Source organism: Pelodiscus sinensis, chromosome 1, assembly GCF_052426305.1.
Source record: "Pelodiscus sinensis isolate ZL-2025 chromosome 1, ASM5242630v1, whole genome shotgun sequence".
NCBI classification, from domain to species: domain Eukaryota; kingdom Metazoa; phylum Chordata; order Testudines; family Trionychidae; genus Pelodiscus; species Pelodiscus sinensis.
The window spans coordinates 312,223,410-312,247,258 of NC_143052.1; the positions used below are offsets into that span (position 1 = coordinate 312,223,410).

General features: G+C 40.7%; 1 protein-coding gene across 1 annotated transcript in view; it reads left to right on the plus strand.

Moving 5' to 3' along the window:
- Positions 1 to 23,849, plus strand: part of LOC149525834 (protein mono-ADP-ribosyltransferase PARP4-like) — a 64,159-nt gene that overhangs the window by 23,782 nt on the left and 16,528 nt on the right. The window contains exons 13-25 of the mRNA XM_089777842.1: positions 63 to 222; positions 1,493 to 1,617; positions 3,711 to 3,842; positions 4,063 to 4,149; positions 4,773 to 4,937; positions 6,168 to 6,214; positions 9,075 to 9,156; positions 9,993 to 10,130; positions 12,424 to 12,622; positions 12,894 to 12,964; positions 14,807 to 14,994; positions 17,599 to 17,698; positions 20,442 to 20,612. Of these exons, the coding sequence (XP_089633968.1) occupies positions 63 to 222; positions 1,493 to 1,617; positions 3,711 to 3,842; positions 4,063 to 4,149; positions 4,773 to 4,937; positions 6,168 to 6,214; positions 9,075 to 9,156; positions 9,993 to 10,130; positions 12,424 to 12,622; positions 12,894 to 12,964; positions 14,807 to 14,994; positions 17,599 to 17,698; positions 20,442 to 20,612 (1,665 nt within the window). The remainder of the gene's footprint in view (positions 1 to 62; positions 223 to 1,492; positions 1,618 to 3,710; positions 3,843 to 4,062; positions 4,150 to 4,772; positions 4,938 to 6,167; positions 6,215 to 9,074; positions 9,157 to 9,992; positions 10,131 to 12,423; positions 12,623 to 12,893; positions 12,965 to 14,806; positions 14,995 to 17,598; positions 17,699 to 20,441; positions 20,613 to 23,849) is intronic.

Below are 23,849 nucleotides of genomic sequence, written 5' to 3' on the forward strand. Positions count from 1 at the left end.
CTTTGTAGGAATACCTGTAGCTTTTATTATATTTGTAAAATAATTCTCTTTGCTTGTAATAGGATGATGAATTTGTCGTATACAAAACCTGTCAGGTTAAAATGAGATACATTGTTAAGTTTTGCCTTGTTGGAGACCAAGTAAAGCAGTTTCAGCCTGGAATTGAGACAGAATTAGAGAAAGATCGGCCGGTGACCTCGCATTGTCATTTACAACTCAAAGGTGAACAATGTTTCTTGTTTGTGACCATATTTAAATCATGAATGTTCTAGATATTAATCAGTGATTCTTGAATAATATAGATCAAATATATTTTAATATAATTAAAAAATATTTTTAATTGATTTACAGCTCTTACCAATATTAGTCAAGAACGTGTGGTATCTTGGAAACATCTGTTTAACAAATTTTCTCTGGGAATAAATATTTATGCTGATTTTCTCCTTCTGACAAAATGTTTTTCAGAAGGCCTAGCATAAGACATCAGACGCTCTTAAAGAATTCACATTTTATTCCCCAAAAGCTAAACAAATATCTTATGAAAGACCTATCATCAACTCATGATCCTTCAAAGAGCCCTTATTGCAGAATGTCATGGAGAGACTCGGTCATGCCCTTAAGTCCCCCTTCTCTGCCTCTGTCTCCTCCCGTCCCCTTGACCTGCCCCTCCTGATCGGGCGTGTGTTTGTGAACCACGTTGGCTCAGTGGTTACCCCGAGCAGGGTGTAAGGGGGGCCCAGGCCCACCCTCTCTCTAGGCCCCAGACCAGGGCCCTAAGGTGAGGGAAAATATCCGCTTTCCTCCCACCTGGCTGATGGGGCTACGTGCCACAACTCATCAGCCTGCTGGCACCTTACTTACGCCCACCCTGGGCTGCTTCCTCATCTCCTCTCACCTGAGCGTCCCACTCGTCTTTTCCCCTGGGGCCGGACACTTTTCATCCATGCCCTCCGCTGACCTCCCTATAATGCCAAGGGCACTGCCCCTTTCTCTCCGGGGCTCGGCCGTGCCCTTCCCCAGTACGCCTGCGCTGGTGTCTTTTGAGTCTGCTCCTCCCCCGCCTCTGCGGGCCCTGCCTCCGGTGCCTTCTCCAGCGCCGGCATCCACTTGTGCTGGTATCTCCCCCGGCGGACCAGCTGGAGCGCCAGCCCAGCTGCTGACTACGCAGCACGCTCCAGCTGCTGCCGCAGTCTCCCCTGCTAAGCCACCGTCCCCGCAGCGGGCTTCAGCTGCCCCTGCAGACTCCCCAGCGGTGGGGAAAGCTGGTTTATCTCTCCCGGCCCCCGGGGGGGGCCTGGCATAATGCGGGGTTGCGTCACCCCATCACACAGAACAATAACATTGTGTATATTCTTAACAGACACTGGGTATTATTTTTAATCCACATATTCTGAATTCGTTGTAAACATGAGCCAAATGGACATTGGTTTGTGGGATTATGTTTTTACCTCTATCACTATACTAACCTTTCTTAATTTTTTTTTATATTTAGACTATGCATTACCAAGCTTAAATCTTTTGAATCCTATAAAAACTGGTCTTCAGGACACATCTGGAAACCCAGTCCCTCTTGAAGATATTCATATCAAGGGGAGAATAATGGACTTCATAGCACAGGTACAGTGCACTGCTTATTGTAAGCTAAGCTTTTCAGCAACTGACTATGGAGAAGTAATTCCAATTTTTATGTACCATTTGAGTCGCTTTTAGAAAAACAGACAACTCAATATATATGTCTTGGTTTCTGATAGTTCCACTCCAGTTCATCTGATGAAGTGGGTTTTACCCATGAAAACTCATGATTCTATATATTTTGATTAGTCTCTGAGGGTATGTCTACACTACCCTCCTAGTTCGAACTAGGAGGGTAATGTAGGCATACCGCACTTGCAAATGAAGCCCGGGATTTGAATTTACCGGGCTTCATTTGCATAAGCAGGGAGCCGCCATTTTTAAAACCCCGCTGGTTCGAACCCCGTGCAGCGTGGCTACACGGGGCACGAACTAGGTAGTTCGAACTAGGCTTCCTAGTTCGAACTACCGTTACTCCTCATTTCACGACATCCATGATCAAAACAATGGATCCAGGAGACTACACCCAGAGAGAACTATAGACCATATCCACTCATAGATCATATCCACTGCTCCAAGGAATCTAAGGAGTCAGTGAACGCTGTCTAGAGGAACTCTGCCCAGATGTATAAACAGACAAAGCACTGGAAAAAGGCCCCATATTCACAGAGATTTCACTATCCAGGTGCTACCTCAGGATATTGGATGTGCCACTAAGTGGTTGGTGAGAAAGTCTCAGGACTTATGGAGACATAGGCAGGGAGTGCAAAGAGAAACAGGTGTGGACAGAAAGTCAGTTGGAATCGCTGGCACTGAAGTCTGAAATTCTCTATTTACAGAACAGATACTGTTCCTGAAGAGACAGCACAGGTAAAGAATCAATGTCAGTAAAGCTTTAGCCGGGTTGGACCATCTGTCTCCCTGCCTACTCAGTAATTTAGTCACATTTGAAGTTGCCAATAGTTTTTCATTGGTGGTTTTTGTGGTACGGACCCCTATCCTGTAGACTGGGGTAGGCAAATATCAGCCCACGAGCTGGATCCGGTCTGCCATAGTTAGCCCTTGGTGAGCCCTCACACCACCATATTTACCTGGGCCTCCGCAGGTACGGGGAAGCAGAGCTCCCATTGGCTGCAGATAGCCATTCCCGTCCTATCGGAGCTACAATCACCCATACCTGCAGAGGTGTAGGTAAATATAACAGCAATCTGCCGCCATTTTACTGCCCATCCTTACTGTAGATTCTAGATTGGTGATATTTGTGAAGTTAGGATTTACAAATAGCCATCAAATGGCAATGATTTTTGTTTACTCTTGACTTGAAGATTGAATTGGTGAGTTAGAGATGAAAGACTTTATATTCTATGACCAGTTTCTTGAACCATTTATTCCTCTACCCACCAGAAAATTTGCTACAATCACTATATATGTGTGTATTTGTGTACAAATAGGTCTTCAGAAAGATAAATCAAGTTGTGCTGTCTCCTAGCAACACTTTTTTAGTGTGAAACATAATAGAACATTTATTCTGTTAAATTGAAAATAGCTTCAGGGGTAGCTGAGTTAGTCTGTACAGGTAAACTGAAAAAACAACAAATAGTCCGGTAGCACTTTATAGACTAACAAAACATGTGGTATCATGAGCTTTCGTGGGCACAGCCCACTTCTTCAGATGACTGGAGTGTTGGATGTCTAGGACCAAAATAAATAGGGGAGGCGGGAGGGGGTGGAAGAAGGGAAAATTGGGGATGGGGGGGATAAGAAAAGGCAGTGGGTAAAATATATATCAAGGGAAAGCGAGTCTATAAGCACCTAAAGACTAGATAGTCAAAGGGGGCAGATAAGAACCATTAATTAGCAAACAATAAAGAGTCAGAAACACTTAAAAACTGATGAAATATAGATGGTATCTTGAGATTCTTCAAAGACAAGGAACCATTGTCACTCTCATTGTTTGATAGGTAGGAAATGACCTAACCATCCACTATCTTTGTTTAATATTCAATTCTCATACCTCTGGATTAAACAAAGATACTGGATGGTTAGGTCATTACCTACCTATCAAACAATGAGGGCTTTTTTATCGTGATTTTTTTTATCTAATAGAGAAATGCATCTCTTTTATAATCCTGTTTCAGATAGTAGTGTTTCAGACTTACATCAATCAGAATGATAATCCCATTGAGGCAAAATATGTCTTCCCTTTGGATGACACAGCGGCTGTATGTGGATTTGAGGCTTTCATCAATGGGAAACATATTGTTGGAGAGGTAAGATGATTTAATATTTCATTCTTCTATAGTGCCTTCAACCCGAAGATGTCAAAATATTAATGAGTAAAGACACTCATAAGTATTAATACTCTCACTCTGATTTTATACCATTGTCACTTAACTAGATTTCAAATTGATTGTGTCCCATTTATAAATTGGTTAACTGAAACAAGTTAATCAACTATGAATAGACTGATTTTGGAGCAATCTTTTGCAGGTTAAAGAAAAGGAACAAGCACATAAAGAATACAGAGAAGCAGTCAGTCGAGGTGATGGAGCTTATTTGATGGACCAAGATGCCCCTGTATGTGGAATGTTGTAGTTTATTAAGCATTTTAGAAACCCCAAATTGATCACATTGTAAATTGGTTAACGAAGTCAGAGCCCAAACAAAGCAAGTTTGTGACACAGATCCCAACTCCACAAATACATATGTACTTCCCCTTAGGCACATAAGTAGTCCTATTGGAATCTTTGCAGAATTGCATCTTTAATGGAAGGGATTTTTGTGTGTGTTTTGATTGTTTGCTTTTAAATAACAGAATTCAATAGATGGAAATGACTTTTAGTCTGCACTTTTGGTCATTTCAGGAAATGAGATAAAAGTATCTGCTGTACCTCCTACAGAAACTAGATTTTGCCAACTCTCAGTAAAATCCTCTTTTTAATAAGATGTTTGAAGTCTCTGTAAAATATCAATTTATAAATAGTTACTATTGATGAGTGTTGTCCTGACAATATTTTTTGTTAAAGCAGCATAACTTCTTGGCCTTTATCGTCCTAATTAGCTTTCTTCAACTGCTTCTCTGAAGAAACATAGAAAACTAGTGGGGGGTTTTCTGTACATGACCAAACAAATGAAATATTTATTGCTTTGGAAAATATATAATTGTAATATGCAGATTAAAGCGAGCATCTCTTTTCTAGGATGTTTTTACTGTGAGTGTTGGAAACTTACCACCTAAAAGTACGGTTCTTATCAAAATCACCTACATCACTGAACTTAGCTTTCAGAATGGCTGTATTACCTTTCAAATGCCTACTGCTGTGGCACCTTGGCAACAAGACAAAGCATTGAATGAAAACACACAGGTTTGTGTATTTAAAATATCAATTTACAGTAGCATTTTCTCAGTTTGGAGCAGAAGTGCTCCTAAAGGGGAGTGATTCTACAAGCGGTTTGAGGGGAGCTGCAATCTCCCTTTCTTACCTTCTTATGTAAATCTTACCTGGCTGCTCATTTAAAAGAATTGAGTCCAACCTTTATGGTTACAGCAGGATCCTACAAAAATCTGAACCAAACCAATACCAAATCAGTGTAGTGATGCCTGCCTGAATCTGCTCATAACCAAAGCTCATAACCAAAGTTGACAGGATGTGCAACCTGGGTATTATGACAAGCCTACCCATATTGTTAGATGGAAAGTGGACCTGGCCACATGGGATGAAGGCTTTGCATGGGGAAAGGGTCCCAGTATGGAAAAGGTTGAGAACCATTGGTTCAGAACATGAATAAATGCAGCAGTGTTAGTAATTAAGGTCTCAGTCTTATAGGCTGGCTATTTTATATATGTGGCCCTCTGTACTCTATTGAGTTCAGTGATGTTCCATGTTGTCCCCAGAGAACAGTTTGCAAAAAGGGACAAATGACTTAGTATATTTCCCCTCTTTTAAAGATCATCAAGCTTCTTCTTCTTCTCATATGTATATATAATTCCCATAAACTCTCAGGCTACGTCTAGATTGCATCACTTTTTCGTAAAAAGGAATGCAAATTAGATGTATCGCAATTGCTAATGAAGCGGGGATTTAAATCTCCCCCGCTTCATTAGCATAAAAATGGCTGCCGCTTTTTTTCGGCACGGAGCTTTGCCGGAAAAAAGCGCCAGTCTAGACGTGGATCTTTCGGAAAATAAAGCCTTTTCCAAAAGATTCCTTATCCCTTATTTTAAGAGGGATGAGGGATCTTTTGGAAAAGGCTTTATTTTCCGAAAGATCCGCGTCCAGACTGGCACTTTTTTCCAGCAAAGCTCCGTGCCAAAAAAAAGCGGCAGCCATTTTTATGCTAATGAAGCGGGGGAGATTTAAATCCCTGCTTGATTAGCAATTGCGATACGTCTAATTTGCATCCCTTTTATGAAAAAGGGATGCAATCTAGATGTAGCCTCAGAGGAAAAAGCTGATCACTGAAAATGAAAGATTCTGAGAACTCCTGCTGTGTGCTATGCTCTAGTTGCTGCTTTTCTTATAAAACCAAGAATGGCACTCACATCTCTGTATTTCGTAACAATGATACATTTAAAGCTTTTTTATTTTGTATAGGATACAGTAAAGAAGGTCGGTGTTAAACGAATAGGAACAAAAAAGGGGTAAGTAACATTTAAGAGACTATGATTCAGTTTTTTCCTTATTTTTGTTACCAAAACTAACAAAAGGCGAAGCAGCTTTAAAAAATTATTTTTCACCATTTATGTGAGGTTTATGCAACTTTGTCCAGGTTGGATGTTGAAAAGGCATTTTGCCTTCAATTCAAAATTGCTGCTCTATTTGGGTTGCAGGCACTACAGGGAAATAATGTTTAGGTAAACTCTACCTCCACCCCGTTTCGTTTAATATTTGTGATTGTTTGTTTCCTGATAACATTTGTATTAATACCAGGTTTTATAAAAACTTTGCATCACAAAACCTAATCCTTTGGGTCTGCACTACCTAAAAGGGTACTTTTTAAAATTAAGCTTATTTTTAGGGTTTTTTTATTTTCATTAACATTTTTAATAATGTATTAAAATTATATTTCAGATTGTGAATTTTTTTCTGATAACATAATTCTTCTTGAGACATTCATAAATATAGTTCTTCATGTAATGCCTCTACCTATAGCTACTCTCCCCTATTCATGAGCTATTGTACCAGTAGAAGCAGTAAGATCTTTAGTGGGTGCTTGTATTACCCAAGAAGCTGAATGTTCAGTGCTGGAAACTATATAAGGCCCTACCCATGTGAATATGTGCGCACAGTGCTTTGGCAAAAAGAGCTAATCATAGAGTCATACGATTGGAAGGTACCTTGATAGGTCATCTATTCCAGTCTTCTGCACTGAGGCAGGACTAAGTATTATCTAGACCACCGCACTGGGTGTTTGCCTATTGTGTTTTTGTTTTTTAAACCTCCAGTGACAAAGATTCCACAACTCTCTTGTAATTTGTTCCAGGGTTTCAAACTTGTTCCAGCATTTTTCAAACTTGGATCACAGGGCTGCCAGGGTAAGCTGCTGGCAGGCCCATGCCACTTTGTGTACTTAATGTGTCCATCGCAATGGAGCGTTGCAGCTCCCATTGACTGCAGTTCACTGTTTCCAGTCAAGGGAAGGAGTGAGGCTCCGTGGCTATGGACACATGAAGTAAACAAAGTGGCGCAGGCCCGCCAGTGGCTTACCCTGGGAGCCCCACAACCCAAATTTGAAAAACACTTGGCTGACCTAAATTTCCTTTGTTGCTATTGTAACTCACTTACACCACTTACAGTGAGAGAAAAGAACAAGGGAGTTCTATAGCCTAAGCTGAGAGCCAGCTGGCTTTTTAGCTCAAACAATAGAGGTGCCTACACTAAGCTCCAGAGATCCCAGGTTCACATCTGCCCACTGGCAGTTACACTATGTAAGCCCATTACTTCCTGTTCTGCCCTCAGTAGTTAAAGGAAATAATTTACCGCCTTACTCTTTTTTAAGAACCTGTTACATACTATAAGACAGTTATTATAGTCCTCCCCCTCAGTTGTCTCTTCCCAAACTAAGCAACCCCATTTTTTTCAATCTTTCCTCAAAGATTATGTTTCCTAGAACTTTAATAATTTTTGTTGACATAATACTACAGTTGCGAGGCCTTATCAGTGCTTGAGAAGACTGAAAGAATTACTTTCTGTGCCTTGCTTACCACACTCCTGCTAATACATCCCAGAATGATATTCACTTATTTTCAAGAGTTTGTGACCCACTGTGACTCCCAGATCTCTTTCTGCAGTACTTCTTCCTGGGGTATGTCTACACTTGCACCCTCTTTCAAGAGAGGGATGCAAATGAAGACATTTGAAATTTCAAATGAAGCCGAGATTTAAATATCCCATGCTTCATTTGCATAATCATGTTATGGCGCTATTTCGAAATAAAAAACACTGTTTAGACATAAAATGAGGTTTACCAGTTATTTTGGAAGAAGGGTTTTCTCCCAAAATAACCACGTCTAAACAACGTTTTTTATTTTGAAATAGCGCCATAATGCAATTATGCAAATGAAGCGTGGGATATTTAAATCCCGTCTTTATTTGCAATTTCAAATCTCTACACTTGCATCCCTCTCTCGAAAGAGGGTGCAAGTCTAGACATACCCCTAGGTAGTTATTTCCCATTTTGTATTTGTACAATTGATTATTCTTTCCCAAGTGTCGTACTTCGCATTTTTCTTTATTTAATTACATTCTGTTTCTTTCAGACCATTTTTCCAATTTGGCTAGTATAATCTGTGGATTTATAAAGAGGGGATTAGTAAACAGGAGTAGAATGGCAATGTTACCTGTGCATTTGGCATCAGTGACATTAGGTCTGCAGGGTGTGTGCCTCACTGGGGAGGTCTGGGCAGGGCTAGTACTAGGACTCGAAACTGTGACAGCAGTGCACGGTGCCAGCAGGAGGAGGCCACAGCCAGGCTTACAGATATTGAGCTGGGGTCAGCAGGGGCAGGAAGAACTTGAGCACTGGCAGGGTCCTCCTCTGCCCCATGAGCTTATCCTACAGCATATGTGCTCAGGTGCCTGCTGAGTGATAAGGTGCGGTGTCGATAGACGGGTCCCATCCCTCCTCCTCAGGGCACCAGATCCCTTCTACCCTCTACCCACTTTCTAGGGCAATTCCTTCCTTAGCCCCACTGCTTCCTGTCCCCCTCTCCCAGGCTCCCCAACCCTCCAACCCTCAACCCCCCATTATTGCCTGCCCACCTGAAAGCTAGGCATGCCCACTGTTCCTGCTCTAGCTATGTCACAGGTTTAGATCGATGATCATGATGGTCCCTTCTGACCTTCAAGTCTAGGTAATACTCTGCTTATTACCTTTACCCTAAGGGCTAAAAAGGTTAGGAAACAGACTGGTATGTTCCTGATGGAGGAAACATGGCATAAATGCCAAATATCATCTGCTCCAGAAGTGCTTTGAGTGTCAATTGTTTTTTCTTTTTTTAGTGGATTCTGTGTGGTCATGTCTATTGAAATGCCATACAGTATTGAACGCATTCATAGTTGGACACACAAACTTAAAATAAAGGTAAGACATTTTCCTGCAATCATTTTTCTTTTTTAGGGCTTAAAATAAGACACAGAATATCTTACTGCCCCTGTATAAAACTATGGTATGCCCACATCTTGAATACTGTGTACAGATATGGTGGTCTCACCTCAAAAAAGATATTTTGGCCTTGAAAAGGGTTCAGAAAAGGGCAACTAAAATTATTAGGGGTTTGGAACAGGTCCCATATGAAGAGAGGTTAAAGCGACTGGGACTTTTCAGTTTAGAAGAGAGGAGACTGAGGGGGGATATGATAGAGGTATATAAAATCATGAGTGGTGTGGAGAGGCCGATAAAGAAAAGTTATTTATTAGTTCCCATAATAGAAGAACTAGAGGGCACCAAATGAAATTAATGGGTACCAGGTTTAAAACTAATAAAAGAAAGTTCTTCACAAGCGTGTAATCAACCTGTGGAACTCCTTGCCAGAGGAAGCTGTGAAAGCTAGGACTATAACAGAGTTTAAAGAGAAGCTAGATAATTTCATGGAGGTTAGGTCCATAAAAGGCTATTAGCCAGGGGATAGAAATGGTGTCTCTGGCCTCTGTTTGTCAGAGGCTGGAGAAGGATGGCAGGAGACAAATTGCTTGATCGTTGTCTTCGGTCCACCCTTTCTGGGACACCTGGTAGTGGCCACTGTTGGCAGACAGGTTACTAGGCTAGATGGACTTTTGGTCTGACCCAGTACGGCTGTTCTTATGTTATCATACTTCATATTACATCTTCAAGCCTGAGTTTTTCTTAAGAATATACAGCTGTACACTGTTAAAAGGTATTTTGGCAGAAACTTGTAAATGTCTGTTTTTTACCTCTAGAAAACAGACTGCAAAGCTGTTATCAAGACGGTGGAAAACAGTTCCTTGGACATCAGTGGTTTCTCTCTAGAAATTTGGATTTCTCAAGTATATCTACCCAGAATGTGGGTAGAGAAGCATCCGGACAAAGAGAGTGAAGTACTACTGCTACTTCTACTATACACTATCAACTAATAGCTTGGCTAATTTCTGCCATGATTTTACCACTCCTATGAGTCCTATTGAATTTAGTGGAGAGTAAGATAGACCAGAATTTGGCTTGATATGGCTAATTTTGTACTTAGGAAGAATTTAAAGAAATATAAGTCATCAATGTTAAAGAGAGAAAAAAGTTTGTGGGAAATCATTTCTGCATTACTATCATTAATATGCACTCTGTGCCATACTTGAAGTAATATCTTTTTTATAAGAAATTCATTTTGTACAGTCTTATTGAGCTATGTGACCCTTTCCTTTAAGTTTGCTTTCACATTGTATTTAGCAAGTGTTACACTGTTCCTGCTCTTTAACTTTAAAGTACACTTTAAAACATTAGAAAGCAGATGCATTGGAAAAAAATTCATTAGCTAAGTTTTCTTTTGTACAGTGTTAAAGTACGTGCCCAATATGCTTAAATATGCTTTATTTAACAGCAATACATTATCTCCTTAGCTGTTAATTTGAAACATTTTCTTGTTGGTCTTTAGAAATATATAAATAAAAGATTTCTACTTAGATTTAAAACTGAAGAAGGTTATGTATTTCACATTGCACAGAACATAAAGGCACCCATATTTACCAAGTTCAATGTGCAAAAGTACTACAAGATGAAGGGTGAAATCCTAGTCTTTTGAAAGCAATGTCAAAACTCCCGTTGACTTTCAGTGGGGCCAGGATTTCACCCCAGATGTCTTGAGGAGCGAGGAAGGAACTAAAATGTGCAAATATTGTATTTGCATCTTTGTGACTTATGCATAAAAATTAGTAATAGCTCCTATCAGGACGTAATTCCATTGACATGGTATTTTCATAATTTTGCCTTTGATGTTAGTTGAACTTGCCACAAAATCTTTCTTACCCCCAATTGTGCAAACATGCAGACACAAGATTTAATGTACTCAAAGGAGTGGTCCCTTTGGATTGTATTTGCTAGACTGGGGCCTAGTGTAATAAAAATCCTAAAATTTCTAAGAACAAATTATACCACAGACAATTTACTAGTACTATTTCTGATTATCCCTGTTTCTGTCTGAAGACAATTTGACTAGTTGTAGTTATATATATTTCAGAGAAATGTGATTACACTATTGGCACTGAAACTCCTACAGTCCTATTGCAGCAGTACTCCTGTATTCTTTGCAGGAGTTAAAATGAAGTGATAGTTGTTGGGTGAATTTGAAAATATGTAGATTCAATGAGTGGGTAGCCTTAAAGAAAAATATTTTTAGGAAAAAATAACAAAATATAGGTACCAGTTAAAGCAAAGCATCTTTCTTAGTTGCATCATTAGACAGATATAGTAGGTATATGGGGCAAAATGCATCTCCAGAGCTGTCAGATGACACCTTATATGCCTTTTACAAATGTCAACATCCAGAGGAAAGCTAGTATTCAGGATCATGGCACAGAAGCTGTAGCAGAAATCAGTGACCAAAGGGTCATTGTGTACTAAATGTACAGGTGATAACTGCAACACATTGCATAGGTTCTATTTTAAGGGAGTTGACCTATCCAATAGAAAGTTTGGAAATTAAAATATTAATTCACCCATAAGAATGATATCTGAAATCCTGGTTTATCAAAAAGCATTTAAAAACAAAGTATTTTACTAATACCACCAATGAACTCGCGTGTTTCTTTTCTTATTCTGTAAGAGTAGACAGTGCAGGTTTTTGAGCTTTTTAAATAATCATAAGTGCAAGGCATTTTACTTCTAAATTCATTTATTTTTAAAATTCCAGGACTTCTCATGAAGTGATGATGGTATTGATGATTTAAAAAAAATAAGTCTGTATCTTATTTCAGAAAAGCAATTCCATTCTGATTGCAGAAAAGTAAAATAGAGGGGAACAGAAACTTCCCAATAAATTTCTTACCGACAAGGGATGAGCTAAGGATACAGGACAAGGAGAGCCAATCTCATCAAGATTTAACAAAAAACAAAAAACACTTGCTAACCTCTAGACCAGTGGCTTACAACCTTTTTTCATTTGTGTACCTCTAAAAATTTCAGATGGAGGTGCAGATTCCTTTGGAAATTTTAGACTTAGTCTCACACTGAAAACCACTGCTCTAGACAGCTGGCTTTATTACATTCAGATGCCAAAATGATGGGTGACCTTAGGAAAACCTACATACATATAGTGATCTTCGTAAAATGTTTAGATCCCTTTAGGTGCTATATAAATAATAGTGGTCCACTATGTTGATGATCAAGCTTTTCTTTCTTTAGGCATGCATGCTTGTATTTCAGCCAAAGTTTGAAACAAACTTTAACGGAACCCAGTTGTCCAAAGAAATTATAATCATCTGTCTAGATTGCTCCAACTCCATGGAAGGTTCAACGCTGCAACAAGCAAAGCATATTGCTGTCCATGCTCTACAAATGTCTTGTTTTACACAGAGAGTGAATGTTATCAGATTTGGCACAAGTAAGTTTTGTTGTTGTTGTTGGATGTATACTTTTTTATTACTTTCTTGTCATTCTTATCTTTATGCTTATCTTTTTATTAAACAAGCAGTAATACATTAAACTAGAAACCTTATGGTCTCTATAATTGGTAGTAGCATGGAATAATTTTATTATAGTATTTCTAATAGCAAAATTGTAACCATTCACTGCCACTATGTTGCCATTCCTAGTTAATGAAATATAACTCAGTGTTTAAAGGAAGATTTTTATCATCAGTTTTCATTCCACAGATTTCACAGAATTTTCTTCATTTTCAAAGAATATCACAAGTGATCTTGCATCAGTAAAGGAGTTTATTATAGTAAGTAAAATTGTTTTTCTGTGTGCTACTGAGAGTTTCTTTGCCCTCAGGGATTCCATGTAATGTTTGCCATCATATGTTGCTGTTCTGCGACTTTAATTAAGGCCACCTTCTACATTTCTTCCATGGGTTAGTCTCCGTAATATCCAAGAGCTCATTTACCCTGGTAACAGGTGCATAATTTCTGTTGTATGTCCTGTTCTAGTTCAGTGAAAGTTTAAGGTGGCCCATGGTAGGTGTTAGTCATAGGACTTTGAAATTTGGAGATGGGAGAGTAATACCGGGTCATCCAGCTGATCTCCTTTAATGCAGAATTATTCTCTATTCACTATTATCTTGTCCAGTTGGATTTTAAATGACTTAAGTGATGGAGCTTCCACTTTTTCCCTTGGAAAACTTCTCTGCCATGTAATAAATCTGACTACCAGGAATCTTTGCCCTCTGATGACTTTATAGCAGGACAGGGAATGGTACAGACATCCATGAGAACCTCCCTGCTCTAACAGCACCATCTTTCCAGCACCGAAGACAGTACTTGAAGATACCAGTGCACTTGGTCATTCCAATGAAAGACAAAATTCAATTGACACTGTCTTGGAAGGAGGAAGATGAGATTGTAAACACTGGAGTGCAGGGATTGTCTTTCTGCTCGGTGTGTGTACAGTTGCTAGCACAGTGAGGTTTTAGTCCATGACTGGGACTCCTAGGCACTGTCACAGTACAAATAATAATAATTATAGAAGGGCAGAAAGCAAACTCAGAATTAAGAAATATACTTGTGTAACCCCCTTTTTCCTCCCTGGGTTACTTAGGAGCAGGTCACACTCACAGGTGTGCCTGGGTGCCTGATGGTTTTAACCCAAAAGAAGATCCTGAGCACTCCAGTGGTGATGGTGTTTTGTTGGGGAAAGTCCCATCCACCCCTTGCTACAGTCCCTTGCTCAAAATGAACATACAATGGTGGTGCCTCAACCTGGCTGGCCTTGTACACACTTACTGGTGTGCCTTGAGAGCCTCCAGGAATATACTCATTCCAGCTATAATCTGGATCTAATTCCAGAACAACAACTACAAATCATATACATCTAATAGATTACATTAGAATGAACTACCTTTACTTAACTTAAAGAAACAGGATTTAACAAATTAACAGTGAATAACATCAATTAACAAAGTACACAGAAGTAAAAGGAACTTATCTAGCTGTCAATATTTATCCCACCCCAGTGAGCACACTCCTGGACTCAGAGTCCCAGACTCTTGCTTGCGTGGGCACGCTTGAAGAACTGCAGCTGTAGTGGAGATTCTCTGTAGAAAGTGTGTATGAGGATCTAAGCTAGGCAGCAGCTCTGTCCCAGGCAGCACTTTTCCCAAAAAGGCCCAATTACTTACAGCCTCGTGCTGTGCCTATCAGAAGCAGCCTGCTAGATTCCAGTTCCAAAAGCCTCTAGTCCCAGTCTGTAGCTGCACTCTAACAGCCCCTGGACTGGATCAAACTCCTCCACAGCAGCCTGGCACCTCTTCTCTTCCAAAATCCATGGGCAGAGTCCCAGACTGCTAGGCCTCTCTTCTCATGCACATGGAGAGATCCAGATCTCCCACACAAGAGTCACTTCCTTCCTGTTTTTCCCAAGGGCTCATGGGAATTGTAGTCTGTGAGGCTGGATTGCAGCACACAGGGTCTTTCCAGAAAATAAGCAAAGGCACCTTTAGTAATGGGACTACACTTGGAAACCAGGAGAAATTTACCATAAGAAGAGAATCTTAACTCTTTGCTGTAGTTTATTTTGGGGAAAGTTAGAAATAAAACTCAGATTTTCAGAATTTTTTTTTCCTTTTCAGTCTGCTACACCTACAATGGGAAATACTGATTTATGGAAAACCTTACATTATTTAAGTTTGTTGTATCCTTCTCAAGGAGAGCATACTATTCTTCTTATGTCCGATGGGCACATTCAGAATGAGAGCATGACCTTTCAAATTGTGAAAAAAAATGTCATACACAGCCGGTTATTTACATGTGGTGTTGGGTAAGTACAAAATGAATTAACAATTGCACTGTGTTATGCTTCAGACTTAAGTCGCTGATCATTTTACTTGAAGTGAGATATCAATGCATTGAGGATCATCTGGTTTGCCGAATGTGTAGTCTATCATGTACAGCTAGATAGAATGCAAAAAAGTGAATGCCACATTCTACAGTTAAAATACAAAAAAATCCAGGAAATTCAAACTTGAAATTCCTTCAGTGTAATTTACTTTGCACATTTTTCTGAAATGTGTACTTTAAATATATTCCTGTTAAATATAAAAACATGCCTTAGAATGGGGAAACAATTAATATTGCTGAAACCTTAACTTTAAAAATTTCCTGACTCCATAATTTTAATAGTTCAGTAATGTAATTTTCTGTATTGATTTTTTTTAATAAAGATTTTAAAAGAAGTTATCGTGCTTACTAAAATAAGCACTTAATTGGTTCTAATTAGGCTTTGACTAGATTAGGATGTAATAATGTGTTAAAAGATATTAACTAATATGTTCTTACTAATATGTTGCAAAACTCTAGTGTAGATTTTTCAGGGATTGTCTATGCTGGAAAGTTATACCACTTTAGCTCTGTTGGTACAACCGCCATAGTCTAGATGCAGATATAATGATATTAAAGTATTCTACACTAGTTTAGCTGTTTCCATATTACACATTGGCTGCGTCTAGACTGGCATGATTTAGCGCAAATACTTTTAACGGAAACGTTTTTCCGGTAAAAGTATTTGCACAAGAGAGCGCCTATGCAAGTGCCTTTGCGCAAAATATTTGCTTTTGCGCAAAAGTATCCATGCCCAGTATAGACGCGCTTTTGCGCAAGAAAGCTCCGATGGCCATTTTAGCCATCGGGCTTTCTTGCACAAGAAATTAAGGTGCCTGTCTACACTGGCCCTCTTGTGCAAGTATTCTTGCACAAGAGGGCTTATCCCTGAGCAGGAACGTCAAAGTATTTGTGCAAGAAGCACTGATTTCTTACATTAGAACGTCAGTGTTCTTGCGCAAATTCTCACGGCCAATGTAGACAGGTGGCAAGTTTTGGCGCAAAAGCACGTGCTTTTGCGCGAAATCTTGCCAGTCTAGACGCACCCATTATGTTTATAACTGATTCTATGCCAGGGCTTTTGTGGTATAACTATTTCAGTAAAAAAAATTTCACACATCATGTTTACACTGATGTAGCTTTTAAGATCTCTAAAGACCAGTGCAGATACACATTTTTTATCTACATCTGTATCTGCAAAAATGAGTTGCAGATATGTGCACTGACATCCCCTGTCGCAGATACCCATGGATATAAAGCAGATGTCCGCAGATTTGCAGAGCTCTCCAGCTCTCAAAGTATACTGTTAACATATTAAACTAGTTGAATTAAAGTAATAATGGTTAATAAAATAAGAGATACTCACACCTTTCCCAGTGTTGTTGATTAGATAGAGAATGATTTCTGCATAGCAGAATTTACAGAGAAGCAGTGCACCTTTTTACAGTTCTATATTGGCAACTAAACAAAATAGACTTTTTAAAAAAATGAAAGGTTAGAATTTATAGACTATTGTAAAATACAACAATGGTTGTAAAGAGATTTTAAAATTATGCATTATATGCTTTCCCTAATGCCTAATTTTGTCCTGGTTTTAGGTAAACAGTTTTATTCCTTCTTTTTTATTTTTTTATTCCTTCTTTTTTATTTTTTTTCCAGTTAATTTTCACCCTTTCAATGGTGTAACATTTTTAGCAGTAAATCCTTTACCTTGAGAAATGGGTTCCTCAAACCTTATTGCCTTTTTCCTCAATTGCCACCCCATTTAAAGTTACAGATTATTTGAGACTGGTCTTTTATGTCATCCATTTTGTTAGGCAGTCTCTTTATTTTACACATTCATTGTCCTTCCCTTTCACATGATGTAATTACAATTGATTCCATCCTTTGTAAATATATCACACACAATTTTGTGTTAGATAAAAACTCGGGTATGTTAAACAATTTTGGTTCCACAGTGTTTATTTAAGGTCACCCATTTCCGGATAGAATTGCTCGACAATCTGAAATGAAATACCAGTAGCTTTCAATGGAAGTAAGGCATCTATCTCACGTAAGCCCCTTTGAAAATCCTTGCATCGAAGATCTCATGTCTCTTATGCAGAAACTCAAGAATGCATTTTCCTTAAAACTCTGTGAACATGTACTTCACCCCTCACTTCACTATTTCCTGTGGGAAATCAATGAGTTGGTTTTTGTGTGCATATGTGTGATCTGTGCTAAAAGAATGCTTAATTTTCAGAGCTAAGACATGGGCTTTAAACCTGTGCACTGGGGACGAGCATGGGAAATCTTGCTGCTCTTGTTGGCATTTACTCTTGATATCATTAGAACAGTTGTAAATATATACAGCCTTTGGCAAGATGGAGGCTCTGTTGCATCTTGTCAGTTTTGAGCTTTGTTTAATGTAGGTGTAAATGAAGGAGGGGAATTTAGAGATATTGGAAAACATGCTGCACTATTTAAAAAATTAAAATATTTGGAATCAATTTCAGATTATCAGTTTTTACTTAAAAACCAAAAAATCTTTTAAAAATGTGGTTAGTTCCACAGCAAATCATCACATGCTGAGAACTTTGTCTCAATATGGTGCTGGAGCATATGAATATTTTGATCCAAAATCGAAGTATAACTGGCTAAAAAAGGTAAGTGTTATCAATCCTAGATATATTTTTCTTGAATTGTACACTATTGGCATCTGATTTGGGTGGAATGCTTTGAGACCCTCAATGTTTTAATTTGGGAGTAGCATCTTCTTGGGCTTGTGGGACCTTGCTATTTCAAACAGAAGGATCCTTGGTGTTTTAACTAAAGGAGAGCTGCTTTTTAGTGGGGAATGAGGTCTTTGTGTCTCAAAGATCAGTTCCGCCTTCTGAGAAATGTTGGGCTCCACCTGAAAAGCAATTCCCTTTAACTTTTAGATAACACACTGATTTCAGATCAAGGGCCTCACACACAGGTTTTTGAAACATCTTCTCATCTTTCTTCCTCTTCTCATTTGAAAAATACAAGTTCACCTGGATAAAAAGTGGTACTTCTCTATTGTAGGTTATGTACACTCGGTCCTATGTGCTGGGTCACATATGGTGAGAAGAATGGGAAAAAGACAGTACAGTACATTTAACATTATAGATATGTTTCAGAAAATGATCGTGTTAAGTGAAAACGTGTTATGCGGGGTCAATTTTCCCATTGAAAATAATGGAGAAGGTGGGGGTTGCGTTTCAAGTGGTGGTGTCTGTTGGGATCAGGACATAAGGTTGGAGGAGAAACGGGACTGGGTTACAGCAAGGAGGGGAGGTGTTTGGCTCTGGAGAAGGGAAGAGGAGGAGAGGGGAGGGAGATTGGGTTGGGAGTATGCCCCTGTGACGGGTCTGCTGGGACCCGCACTGCATCCGGTGAGGGGAGGTTGCCGGGGAATGGCGTGGCGAGTGGCGAACCCTCCGTCACTTTGCAAGGAGGCGGGGGAAGCCTGCACAGCCGCCGGCAATGGGCCGGCTGGGGAAATCGTGTTGTTCCGGGGATGGTCGTGTAATTCAAAAAACATTCCCTAAAAAAAAAAAATCATGCTCTCGTGAAAACGTGTTAATTTGGCATGTGTTAAATGAGGAATTACGGTATAGCAGCCAGTTGGATCTTGTGTTTATGACCTTGACTATAAAACATGGCAGTATGATCTAGTGTCTGGAGTCAATAAAACAGCCCTTTCGTTCAGGGCAGGATTGCCTAATAATCAGAGTGAATAAAAGCACCCACTTCTGGGGTACCGTGTGGCCTATTGATTTGTTGGGGGAAATGAAGTACTATCTAGGGGTCTGTGGTGCCCAGGAGAGGCTGACTGGGGGCCTCCCTGAGTCCCTGGTGGTGGGGGAAGTGCTCACCACTGAGTCAGCAGGGATCCTCCCAAAACACACTGAATGGTTCCCTGGTTTACTCATTGGAGAAACGTCTAAATCCACTGGGCTGCTCCCTATTCTTTCTCCCTCAGCAGTGCTCCACAGTTCCCATGGGTTTCTCAAAGGGCATAGCTCCTGCCAGTGCGGTCTCTACTCAGGACGCATCAGGCAGCGTGGAGTCTGTAGCTTTGCATGCTGTGGCTCTGTAGTCGGGGCCTGTAGGAACTCCCTGAACACAGCCTGCAGTCTGTGTCCTCCTGCTTCAGCAACCTGCCTGGCCTGAGTTGGCGGGTTACTTCCTTTTATACTCTGCCTCCAGGCTGAGCATGCCTTGCAGAGATTTGAGGGGGTGGGACTTCCTCAGCCAGCAAAGCACAGTTAAGTTTTTTGGGCCTGGGGCAGAGTAGGTACACCAGATGACATTCTCCCTTTAGGAACTTGCTGAAACTATCTCAGTAGTTTATAATCAGGGCTTGCCAAGCGGCGGCGAGCCCCGCTCGCCAGCTGCGCAGTTCTGCGCTCTGTGCATGCGCGGATCACTCTGCGCTGGCTCTTCCGGGGTGTACTCTACTCACCACAGGTGAGTAGATGACATTGTTTGTCGAGCCCTGTTTATGATGATGAGGCAATGTTGGCTGCTACTCCTTGGGTGACCTCTGGTGGAAAGCTGCAGCGGTGTTCTCTTTCAGGCAGAAACTTGTCAGTTTTCACCACTGAGTCTTCTTGTTTTTGTCATAATTTACATTTTAAGGGAAGAAGAGATGGTATTTGGTGGGAATGAGAGCCAAGTTTCAGTTTTGTTCCTTGTTTACAACATTGACAGAATAAGATAAAGAGAAAAAAATGATTAATTTTATTTTATTTCTCTGCTTTTAATGTCCGATTCTGTTGTATTCTTCTTGATTAGTATTTGGTCTACATTTAAAAATTAGGTTGACATAGCTTCAGCATGCAGGCATATGAAGAATCCATGCCCCTGAGCACTGCAGCTATGCCATCCTAAATCCCTGGTGTAGACACAGCTAGGCCAACAGAAGAATGTCTGTCAGCCTAGCTACTATGACTCAGGAAAGTGCAGAAACAAGAACACCACTTCTTGTGATATTTTCCCTATTAGAACATGGGTGGGCAAATACAGTTCGTGGGCTGGATCTAGTACACAAGGGTTAGCCACTAGTGAGCCACCACCACTATATTTACCTTCAGAGCCACAGTTACAGGCAATCACAGCTGCCGTTGGCTGTAGGTCAACATTCCCAGCCAATGGGAGAGGGGGAACAGTGTCCCAGTCTGCGCTGCTTCCCTCCACCCCCATTGACCAGGAGCGCAGCTCCTATTGGCCATGGATCACCGATCACCCTTATCTTTGGCCATGGAGATAAATACAGTGGTAGAGACCTACCAGGGGCTAACCCTGGTGAACCGTCACTGTGTTGTTTGCCACCCCTGTATTAGAGTAACATATTTAACTCATTAACATCTCTGTACACAGATAGAAAGCCAAACATCCAGAATATATTCTCCAGGATGCAGTTCTGTCTCTATTAAATGGCAACAGTTTGACTCAAATGCACCAGAGCCATTGCAAGCTCCTACTCAAATACAGTCTTTGTTTAACAATGAAAGACTTCTTGTCTATGGATTTATCCCATATTGTACTCAGGTAAGGAATGATACAAAGAAGCATGGTCTTTTGGGGGTGAGTAAAAAATTAATACATAATAGATTATAATGCTTCCTAATCTTGATTGCTGAGATAAATTTTGTGTGACTTTCTGGCTTAAAAATATTATTTAAAAGCCATCACTGTGCCTGGCCTTGTAAGAAATATGGAGGAAATAGGTGGTCCCTGCCTCCAGGAACATACAATCTTACCTACAGTCTGTACTAGGAGAATAACCAATTCCGGACAATGATCTTCCTAAATACTTACATGGCCTCCGTTACCAGAGTATCTGAGTGCAACACAGTCTTTAACATAGTTATCTTCACAACACCCCTATAATGCAGAGAAGTAAAATTATGACCATTTTATGACGTAAATGACCTAGAAAGTCTTTTCTGGAGGAGGGATTTGAACCCAGGTCTCTTAATTTTTAAGCTAGTACCATAACTCAGTGGGTTTCAAACTTTTTTTCTCATGACCTAGTTGAAGAAAATTATTGATGCCTTTTACCCAGCATAATTATATCTTTTAACTAGAGTTCCAGCTTCATGGCAGGACTGCAGGGATGATGGTTTTGGGTTGACAGAGGGTGCAGCGGGATGAAGGCTTTGCCTAGGGGTGGGGCCAGAGATGAGGGGATTGGGGTGCCGGATAGGGGGTAGGGCAGAGGGGTTCAGTACTGCATGTGGGTAGGGACTCTGGGATGGGGCATAAGGGTGGGGTGCAAGGGGTGTGGGCTCTGTCTGGGGGTGAAGGCTATGGGATGGTGCTGGAGATGAGGTGTTTTGGATTCAGGAAGGGTTTCTGGGTTTGGGGGGGCTCAGGTTGGGGACAGTGATTGTTGGGGTTTAAACTCCCGGTCAATGATGCAGTGGGATGGTAAGGCAAGGCTTCTTGCCTGTTCTTCTACAGCGGACTGCACTGCACCCTGGAAGTGGCCAGCAGCAGGACCAGCTCCACAGGCTGCCCCCATCCCAGGCTCTGGCTCCACACTCCCATTGGCCGATTCCTAGTATGCCTCCTGGCATTGCTGAGCAAAAATGGACAGAGCTCATTTTAGGCTTGTTTTGAAAGGGGATTGGCTTCGTTTCTTGGCTTGTTTTGCTTTTTTATCTTGTGAGAGTTGACTACTCACCTCCACCTAGGAGCTGGACCCGCTGCTGACTCCTTCCATGGCACAGTGTGGTCCAGGACAGGCAGGAAGCTGGCCTTAGTACCCCCGCTTGTCACCCTGTTACTTTACAGAAAGGTGACCCAATGCCTGTCTTTCCACAACCCAGTACTGGATCTGGACTCGTACTTTGAAAATCACCATTCTAGGGCAGAGCATCCAGGAAGCCAACCCCCAAAAGGGAGCAAAATTCCAAATAAATCTGTCTTTCTCTGTGTAAAAGTTTTACACAGTGAAAGTTCATTCAGGTGAGCCCCCTTTATCAAAGAAAGAAGGATGAGTACGCTGGTTGTTCCCCTCAGGTAACATTATTTACACTGGGCTTGATAGTAAACAAAAGTGTCTTTATTAAGTACAAACAGTAGGATTTCATAGAATCATAAAACACTAGAACTGGAAGGGATCTCGAGAGATCATCAAGTCCCAAGCACCATCTAGATCATCCCTGACAGGTGTCTGTTTAACCTGCTCTTAAATATGTCTGGTGATAGAGATTCCACAGCCCTCCTAAGCAATTTATTGCAGTATTTAACCACCTTGACAGGAACTTTTTCCTAATGTCCAACCTAAACCTCCCTTGCTGCAATTTAAGCCCATTGCTTCTTGTCCTCTCATAAGAGGCCAAGGAGAACAAATTTTCTCCCTCCTCCTTTTAACACCCTTTTAGATACTTGAAAACTGCTATCACGTCTCCTCTCAGTCTTCTCTTTTCTAAAATAAACAAGCCCAGTTTTTTCAGTCTTCTCTTATAGCTCATGTTTTCTAGACCTTTAATCATTCTTGTTGCTCTTCTCTGGACTTTCTCCAATTTCTCCACATCTTTCTTGAAATGTGGTGCCCAGAACTGGATACAATACACCAACTGAGGCCTAATCAGTGCAGAGTAGAGTGGAAGAATGACTTTTCATGTCTTGCTCACAACACTTCTGTTAATGCATCCCAGAATCATGTTTGCTTTGTTTGCAACAATGTCACACTGTCAGCCAGTGGTCAGGGCAGTGTGTGTGTGTGTGTGTGTGTGTGTGTGTGTGTGTGTGTGTGTGTGTGTGTGTGTGTGTGTGTGTGTGTGTGTGTGTGTGTGTGTGTGTGTGTGTGTGTGTGTGTGACACCCGAGTCTTCAACTGCTGGGATGCAAGGTCCCGTTGCAGCGGGCAGCCTAGGGAAGGCTGACGGCCACCCCGGAAAGTTTAACATCTGTGTCTTTGACCGCTAAGACTGGGGTCCCTTCGCGGCGGGCAGCCAACAGGCTGACAGACGCCCCAGAGTTTGCAGGGAGAGCTTATTACACCCATGTCTTTAGCTGCTAGGACCGAGGTCCTGTCACAGTGGGCAGCCTAGGGAAGACTGACGGATGCCCCTACGGATCTGTCCCCTGGAGACGACACGATCCAAATGCCCAGCTCTGCCTGCGTCTGCTCCCTATGACCGGCTGGAGTTCTTTTAAATTGTGCTTGGTTCTGTTGCAGCAACTGAAGGAGTCAGGTTAAAGTTTAAACAGTTACAGGTTTATTAAAGAAGCTTATAAATCATATGGTTACAATGGCTATTGCTCTATTTCTTAACTGCTAGCAAATATAGATCTTAAAAAATGGTTACAAAGAAAATAAAGATAGCTTTGTTTGATAGGATATCAGATTGGTTTGACATGATTTGTTCTTTACAAATCCATGCTGGCTGTTTCCTATCATCTTATTATGTTTCAGATATTTGCAGATCAATTCCTTAATTATTTGCTCCATTATCTTCCCTGGCACAGAAGTTAAACTGACTGGCATGGAAGTTAATGTGACTGTAGTATCCTGGGTTGTTCTGATTTCCCTTTTTATAGATGGGTACCATATTTGCCCTTTTTCAGTCCTCTGGAATCTCTCCCAACTTCCTTGATTTTTCAAAGATGTAAGCTCAAGGCTCAGATGCATCCTAGAGTTGATAGAGGAGGTATTTCATCAGGCCCTGGTGACTTGAAGGCATCTAACTTTTTAAAGTAATGTAAAACTTCTTTTTTATTTTAACTTCTAAACCTACCCCATTTCCACTAGCAAACTGAAACAAAGACGTCATTA